Source organism: Copadichromis virginalis, linkage group LG9 (assembly GCF_057382275.1).
Source record: "Copadichromis virginalis isolate Kocher_CV1m ecotype Utaka linkage group LG9, C_Virginalis_male_GT1.1, whole genome shotgun sequence".
Lineage (NCBI taxonomy): Eukaryota > Metazoa > Chordata > Actinopteri > Cichliformes > Cichlidae > Copadichromis > Copadichromis virginalis.
Window position 1 is genome coordinate 367,786 of NC_140626.1, and position 9,032 is coordinate 376,817.

The window sequence follows — 9,032 nt, forward strand, 5'->3', positions numbered from 1 at the left end:
ATGTATCAGGCGAGTGGATGTTTCACGTAGTTTGACACATTGTTGGAAGTGAAAATGATGTAAGTGGTGAACCTAATGATGTGTGCATCAGCATTTACTCAGGTCTGGATGTGTGTAAAATAAATACACACGTGGTCAAACACGTGATTTGTGAGTCCTCAGCGGTTACACACAAATCACTGCACACATTTGTAAATCATACTTGATGCTTGTGGATCATATCATACACATTCATAATTTCCTGTCTGTGAAGTTCATTATAAAAGTCAGTTCTCTGTACAAGGATACAGAGAACTGACTCAGGACTTTGTGGACTGGTGCCAGCTGAACTACCTCCAGATCAACACTAGTAAAACCAAGGAGCTGGTGGTAGACCTCCACAGGCACAAACATCCTCCACTGCAACCACTGAACATCCAGGGTATGGACATTGAGGCTGTGGACAGCTACAGGTACCTTGGTGTTCATCTGAACAACAGACTGGACTGGACTCATAACTCAGACGCCCTCTACAGGAAAGGGCAGAGCAGGCTGTACCTGCTGTGGAGACTCAGGTCGTTTGGAGTGGAGGGCCCACTCCTGAAGACCTTCTATGACTCTGTGGTGGCTTCTGCTATCTTTTATGGCGTGGTCTGCTGGGGCGGCAGCATCTCTGCTGGGGACAGGAAGAGACTGAACAGGGTGATCCGAAGGGCCAGCTCTGTTCTAGGATGCCCTCTGGACCCAGTGGAGGTGGTGAGTGACAGGAGAACGGCGGCTAAGCTGTCATCCCTGTTGGACAACGTCTCCCACCCCATGCAGCAGACTGTGACAGCACTGAGCAGCTCCTTCAGTGGGAGACTGCGGCACCCACGGTGTGGGACGGAGAGATTTCACAGGTCTTTCCTCCCCACTGCTGTCAGACTCCATAATAAAGACTTTAACTGAACAAACACACACATCCATACATATGCAATAATACTAAGTGCAATAATCCTTTCTGTCATCGTTGTATTTTTACTCAGTTGTATATAGTATTTGTATTTGTATTCTATTTTTTATCTTATTGTATATTTATTTTATTTTATTCTACTGTATATAGTATTTTATTCTATTCTGTACAGCTGTGTACTGTATTTATTCTTATTGTATTCTAATTTTTGCCTCATAACTTTTGCACTGTCCACTTCCTGCTGTGACAAAACAAATTTCCCACGTGTGGGACTAATAAAGGTTATCTTATCTTAAAACTATAAAACTGTTTCCAACATTTCGTTGTTTTCGTGGATAACACGTTCAGGCGCGTGTTAGTTAAGAGTGTGCATCACAGTGTGCTTATCCACGGCGTGTGCAGACGGTGTGTGGTTCTTACTGGGTGAACTCAGCAGCAGAGCAGCTTTGAATGAAGTGGACCAGACGTGACTGTGAAATGTTTGTTGACATTATTACGTTTCTTCTTCGAGGATTATCAGAAGCACGGAGACTGCACGCGCCTTCATCAGTGAGTCACGTCAGCCGTTTGTTTTCACAGCAGCACAACACAGCCCGGCCCCACGGTACCGACGCGTGGGTGCGTGGATCGAGCACAGAGCGAAACCCCGTAACGGTGCGTGTTCCGCTTTAGGAAAAACCACGTGACCGGCCTGTAAACCGTGTTTATCGGGAAGCGCGACTTTCGTGCTGCGGGGGCAAAGTGGGTTTGATGACGTAGTGCTGTGGCACGACGTTCCTCGTGGCTGGGTCACAAGGAGAAATCAGGGCAGTGTTGCTGTGGAAGCTGTAATCTCCACATTGATTCTTAAAATGACGTTTTTATTACACTCCGTGTTCCTGTCTGCAGCGTGGAGTTTGTTTGGTGTCGCTCTCCACGAGGCGCCACGCAGTCTTATTGAATCACACAAAGCTCACGTAGAAACACACGAACAAAACATGTTCTCCTTCGTTTCTGTCAACCACACGTTTGCAGCTATCATGGTTGCTAGGCAACCTGGGCAGCGCGACCGCCCATTTCACAAGCCTCGCACTTCCGGCCTTGGCGGTCTTTGAGTACGCCCCTTGAGGACCGTTGATATGGAACGCCAGGACTGCCATAATGAATTAATTAAATACACCATTAAATAATTAATTAAATGTGGCAATAATTAATTAAAATTGGAATTAATTAATTAAATAAATAGTTATGACACATGTAATTAATTAATTATTGACACATTTAATTAATTATTTATGTATTTCACATTTTAATTAATTATTGACACATTTAATTAATTAATTATTGACACATTTAATTAATTATTTATGTATTTCACATTTTAATTAATTATTGACACATTTAATTAATTATTGACACATTTAATTAATTATTTAATGATATATTTATTTATTTCATTTTGGCAGTCCTGACGCCTGGCTCTCGTCATGAAATAATTTTATCTGTCAGCCTCACCCATCAAACTCAGGGGGCGGGGTTAACGCTGCCCATGCAGCTTCTCTAACATTTGATTGGTTGCCGTGCAAAGTAAGTCAAAACAGGTAGATCCTAGATAATCGATTGCTTGTGTAGACTTGGGGCAGCCAGTTATCCCAGAATGCAGATCAAATCACAGGCCGTTTTTCTGTCACCAGCTACACTTTTAACAGTGTTTTAGCCGCGAATGTCGCGCCGTATGTCTGGTCAGGTTGTCAACATAGAACATGTTTGCAAAAGTGCTCAGATGTTTTCAGAGATTTCACTAGCTCTGCTAACAGTTAGCATGCAGAGTGCACCGAGGGGGTTACGTTAACCGGTTTGTTTACATATTCCACTCTCCGTGTTCCACATGTTGCATTCGCAGATTCTCATTTTCACCGAACGATCGTCTCTTTCCGCCTGGTCTTGTGTCTCTGTGCTTCTGTAACATAAAGAACGAGCTGACATTTTTCTCACGAAACCAGCGATCAGCTCAGCAGACCCTCAGTTTACCTGCATGCATCCTCCTCCTCATCTGTCAGCTGTTTAACACCTGCTGCTAATTCAAGAAACACGCCTAGTTACCTGGTGATAGTCACAGTTTAACTGCACAAGATAAGGAAATATAGTATTTTTCCCGAGCGCAGAGCTGCTGGAGCTTGTTTCCTTACAGAGCACTTTATAGGTGAACAGCTTCATCAGCGGCTGATGTCCAATCACCAGCACACAGCTTTCAAACCTCAGCTGAGTTTTAGCTCTCAGTGGTTAAACGCTGGACTTCATTCACTCAGGTTCTGTCTGTCGGGTCACGTTTACTTCGCTGTTTTATTTACAACTGAGCAAATCGGTTTGGCTGAGGTTAAAGTTACGTTTCATAACTGCATAGTTTCACAGACGTTTAATGGTTCACTGGCACATGTGTTAGACTGAACTATCATCTAAATATCATCTGTTTTTTAATAGTTATTCAACTGTATTCTAAGCACCAGCTGTCTGTTAGAATGTGATTTTTTTCTCTCTCTCTGTTGGCAGAGGTATAAAAATGCGCAGGAAAATCTGACATGCATGGCAAACTTCACCGACGATATTTAGGGAGGAATAAACACACATCAAACATAAATGAACCATTTGTCTGTCTCCATAATTGAGAGAATTTTCTCTTCTTATCTCAACACTCTCTCTCTCTCTCTCTCTCTCTCTTTTTTTTTTTTTTTTGCTTTTTCGGTCATGTTATGTTTACCTGTCAAAGGCTTGTTACAAACTATGAAACACATCGTGCAGACTTCTGGATGTTAGAAGAAAACGAATACTGCTCATGAATGAGACTAAAGGCAGGAAGGTGTCCTTTAAAACTAAACATGTTAATAGGACCTCCCTGTTTATATCATAGTTTATGATATAGCACGTGTATTTCAGTAATAGCCTGCTGAGGCCACTATACGTGCTGGCCTCATATCAAATGTGAAGGCAGACTGAGTCTATGTTTGACGTTTGTTTATATCTAATCTTCCTTTTCAAACATTTAAACAGCAGCGAGTCTGCAGCTGAGGGAATACAAATTCAAATTGTCGGAACAGGTTTGCTCGTTTCTTGGATTCATTTGGTGATTTATTAAATGTATAACTGTGTGGTGGGGCGTGGTCTGCGGTGCCGTGCAGGGAGGGCGGACGCACCTGCACGGCATCCTTAATCACGCCCGCCTAGTTAAAAACACGGGGACTGAGGGGTTTGGGGGTGTTGTGGTGTGGTGAGATGTAAATAAAGATGACTCTGAACGTTGCTCCGTGGTCCCGCCGTGTCTTATTCACGCCACATTGGTGCCGAAACCCAGGAGGCAGCACGGCGGGTCCATATCGGAGCCAGGGAATGGAGGAGCTGGCCCAGAGGGTGGCCGAAATGGCGGCCGCCCAGCGGGAGCAGGCGGCGGAGGTGCGTCGCCAGCAGGAAGAGCTGCAGGACCAGTCCGAGCGGCACCTGGAAAGGATTGGGGAGCTGGCGGCGCTGCTCTGGGCCTGGGCGCCACCCCCACAGGTGTGTCCCGAGGACAGTGAAGCGGTGGAGGAGCCGCGTGAGGCACCTCAGCAGCCGGAGGTGGCAGACGAGGCGCGCGGGGATCTGCGCCTGCCGGAGGAGGGGGAACAGCCAGGTGAAGGGCTGCTCCTGCCGGGAGTGGTGGATGAGCCGCTCCAACCGGAGGCGGCAGACGAGGTGCGCGAGGGTCTGCGCCGGTTGGAGAAAGAGGAGCTGCACGAGGGGCTGCTCGAGCCGGGAGTGGCGGCGGAGGGAGCAGTAGTGACGGAGGAGTCGCGCTATGGGCTGCTCCAGCAGGGAGCGACAGCGGTGACGGAGGGGCCGCGCAAGGAGCTGGAGGTCCCAGTGCCAGGGGAGCTTGCTCGAGTGGAACTGGCGAGCGAGGCGGGCGCCACGCTTGAGATCGCCGTGCTCGCCAGACCGGCCTCACCACCACCAGAGGCCTGTACACGCCACACCTCTGCCCAGCCACCTGTGAGCTGGGGCTCACGCTTGTGCCGGCCGCGCCGGGTGCACCTGTCACGTGTCCGACTTCCGAACCAGCTTTGCCTGCGCCGCTGGATTCGTGGGCGGCCGCCTGAACTCGCACCTCCCCGTCGCTTGGCCGGGGCCTGGGGGTGCCAGCTGTCCGGGCTGATTCCCTCTCCCACTGGCGGTGGGGGAGTAGGTTCGGCCGGATGGCTCCCCGGCCTCAATCGGGCGATGGGGGTATGTGGTGGGGCGTGGTCTGCGGTGCCGTGCAGGGAGGGCGGACGCACCTGCACGGCATCCTTAATCACGCCCGCCTAGTTAAAAACACGGGGACTGAGGGGTTTGGGGGTGTTGTGGTGTGGTGAGATGTAAATAAAGATGACTCTGAACGTTGTTCCGTGGTCCCGCCGTGTCTTATTCACGCCACAAACTGTTATTCTAATCTGCTGCTGAGTCTCTTACACTTTTCTTTATGCTGTATATTTTCACGTCTCTGGAATAGTTGGCAGTTAGTCAGCTGGGAAACTTTGTGTTAACTCATGGAGCTGAGGATATCGTGGATATGCTGACCTCGCTGCGTGGTGTACAGAGCGAGGTCAGCATGATTAATATTCACAATAAAAATATTAGCCGAACATCATGAAGTCTGTTTGTGTTTCATAGTGTCGAACAACCTTTGTACAGTTAAAGCCAGCAGTTACTACATGACGGAAACACCAACGTTATCTCTTTTATGTGTTTATACACAGGTCACGCTGATTACTGAACAAAAACCCAAAGATCAGATGTTAAACAGATTTATTTGCTCTCTCTCCTCCTTAAACATGTTTTTAATGTTAGTTATAATTCAGAATTGGCAACTGAAACACGTAGGACACATAAGAACATCAGGAAATAAAACATCGATAAATATAACCTCAGTAAAAGAAGTCAGCGGGGGTTACTACAGCTGTGTACCGGGGCCTGCGCTTTGTCGGTGGGATTGCTTGTGAGGCGAGCGGGTCTATCCCACGCTTTGCCGTGAGACTGGGCAGACATCTCCGAAATCATCGAAACACTTTTGCAAAGAGGCTGTATCTTGACAAACCGACCAGACACATGAAGATTAAACCACTACATTCTCGGCTAAAAAAATATTAAAACGGTATTTGGTAACACACAAACAGGGTTTTTCAAAGCTCAGTTCTGTTAGCTTCCACATGCCGGTTGTGTGCTAGAAACAATGGCCACCAGGCCAAAGCAATGGTTTTGACTCGATCAGCGTTAACCCCGCCCCCTGAGTTTGATGGGTGAGGCTGACAGATAAAATTATTTCATGATGAGAGCCAGGCGTCAGGACTGCCAAAATGAAATAAATAAATATATCATTAAATAATTAATTAAATGTGTCAATAATTAATTAAATGTGTCAATAATTAATTAAAATGTGAAATACATAAATAATTAATTAAATGTGTCAATAATTAATTAATTAAATGTGTCAATAATTAATTAAAATGTGAAATACATAAATAATTAATTAAATATGTCAATAATTAATTAATTAAATGTGTCAATAATTAATTAAAACGTGAAATACATAAATAATTAATTAAATGTGTCAATAATTAATTAATTACATATATCATAACTATTTATTTAATTAATTAATTCCAATTTTAATTAATTATTGCCACATTTAATTAATTATTTAATGGTGTATTTAATTAATTCATTATGGCAGTCCTGGCGTTCCATACGTTGAGGCTGCAGACCCTGAAATGCCATTACATTACTCCGTCGTGACAACCCACAGTGGGCAGCCGGGTGTAGTGATGGGTGGGTGATAAGTGTGTCGTCATTACGTGGATAAGCCGGAGAGAACAAGGCCCATTCATCTAGAGACATTTCATACAAACATAAGTCTGTGTTTGTAAGTAACTGGTTTGATAATGGGATTCATGGTGCTGCACAACTTAAATCCAGCTGGAGGTTTACTCTCTTACTCAGAATCTTTGAATACATATGGTCTTCCTGTTCAAAGGAATGTGCCGTAGTGTTTGATGCTATCCCTGCTGGGGTCTTAATGTTGTTTAGAAATCCTGTTGTTAGTGATTTGACCCCTTTACCACTGGACCCTGCTGTTACTTATGTCGGTCAGGTGTGTTTCCCGTCTGTAAGGAGGAAAAACAACCGTGAAATACGAACTCTGTTTCCAAAAGACAGAACTTGTGTCCCAGCGGCTGTCGCCTACTGGAATAACTTATACCAGGACCTGGAAGGGGAGAAGATTTGGACCTTACCGTCGAAATTTCTATTAAATAACAAAGTAAAGGAAATATCTTTTAAAGTTATTCATCGTTTTTACCCAACTGGGTCTTTTCTTGTACGTTATAAAAAGGACATTGATGTTAACTGTACATTTTGTAATTGTGTGAAGGAAGATATTTCTCATTTACTTTGGTCATGCTTATACACGAGTCTTTTCTGCAAGAGTTTTGTGTTTTTGTTGTTTCCTTTATCTTTTCTGAGTTCTCTCTTTGTTACGAGAAAATATTGTTTGGTTTCTTTAACCATGCACAGGGCAAACGAATTTTATTTGATTAATTTATTGATATTATTGGCTAAATTTCATATACATAAGTCAAAATTTTCTAACGCAGAACCATCCTTTCAGTGCTTTTTAACTGAAACCAAACAATATGTTAAAACCATACAACGTTCTCAAAATCTAAAAGCTGTCAAAACCATAAACCTATGTTCCCTGTTCAATATCATGTGATTCTATAATAGACTGTGTCTATTTTGCTTTTTTATACGAACCCCCTGACATTGTGTTTGCTATTTTGTATTTGTATGTCTGTATTTTGTGCTTTGTCAATAAAACGTATTAAAAAAAACAAAAAAAACAAGGCCCATTCATTCTGACATGCGCACAACAAGGGACTGTTTAGCTAGGCTCGGGTTACAGCGCGCTAACAGCACACGGGAGGGTCAGTAACAGCCAAAATAATAAAGCAGCACGATGTCACAGAACACATTCTATTAAGGGAGTAACGTCGAAAACAGGAATCGAAGTGAAAGATTTGTTTTGGAAAATTGTGTTTCTGTGAGGGTGAAAGGTTAAACGATGCCAGACTGAAGACGAGGTCCTTTTCCTGTGACGTGAACACACAACCGCACAAACAGTAAACACATCCACAGTGTCAGCGCTGAAGTCTGAGGTTAGTGACGACCTCTCCTGCCCTCCGACTGCTCCACACAAAATGTATGCAACCTGATTTCCTGATCAGGTAAAGGCACTACATCCTTCAACTGGACCTGATATGAGACAATAACATATTTCAGTAAAGGACGCACACTTTGAATGGACATTTTTCCAACTAATGATGTTATTAGACTGGAATTTAAGGTGGATGTAGTCCTGGGCAGTCCTGGAACAATGTGGGGAGTCTGGACCCACCCCCACTGAAAACAATCTGTTCAGTGAATATAAACGTGCAGACTCTTCACAGCCTGACGTGAGTTACTGGACCAATCCTCTCAAGCTGTTTATTCTGTCTCTGAGGGAGATGGATCAGCCCAGAAACTACTCTCATTACTCAATAGCCCTAGTTTAATATTCGGTACATTTAACATTGTGTTCAGTGCCGCTCATTTGCTCTTTATTACCCTTTTTGTCTTCAGTATTTAAAGTGGACATGAAGCACTACATGTATCCGGACTTCTTGATTCTTTAAGCACCGTTTCAAAAGTACCGGTTTGGTACTGGTATTGGAGAAAACCACACCCATCCCTCGTCATGATTTTCATTCACAGAAACATTGCTACAGCTCTGATACAGCTTTCACTGAGTCGGCTGATCACAGCCTCGTTAAATCCCTTCTGCCTGCTAACCTTCTGTTTCAGCCCAGCTACAGGCTTCTTCACAGGTTTCTTGGTATAGCTTCGTTTAAGTCGAGAGGTGACGTGACCGTTCCCTTGAAGATGGTTTTCCCTTGTATGTCACACACACTCTGATACCCCCTGTTGAAGCTCCATGGATTAAAGACACGTCTGCACCTGTGAGGAGCAGAGCCCTCAGACTGGAGGAGACGCCTCAGAGAAGGAGGTGCAGGGAGAG

The 9,032-nt window shown here is 44.5% G+C and overlaps 1 protein-coding gene across 1 annotated transcript in view; it reads left to right on the forward strand.

The window, feature by feature from the left end:
- Nucleotides 1-4,294: 4,294 nt before the first annotated feature.
- LOC146701023 (NACHT, LRR and PYD domains-containing protein 12-like) overlaps nt 4,295-9,032 on the forward strand; it is a 31,408-nt gene continuing 26,670 nt past the window's right edge. Inside the window, exons 1-2 of the mRNA XM_085469275.1 lie at nt 4,295-5,114; nt 8,597-8,624. Of these exons, the coding sequence (XP_085325401.1) occupies nt 4,295-5,114; nt 8,597-8,624 (848 nt within the window). The remainder of the gene's footprint in view (nt 5,115-8,596; nt 8,625-9,032) is intronic.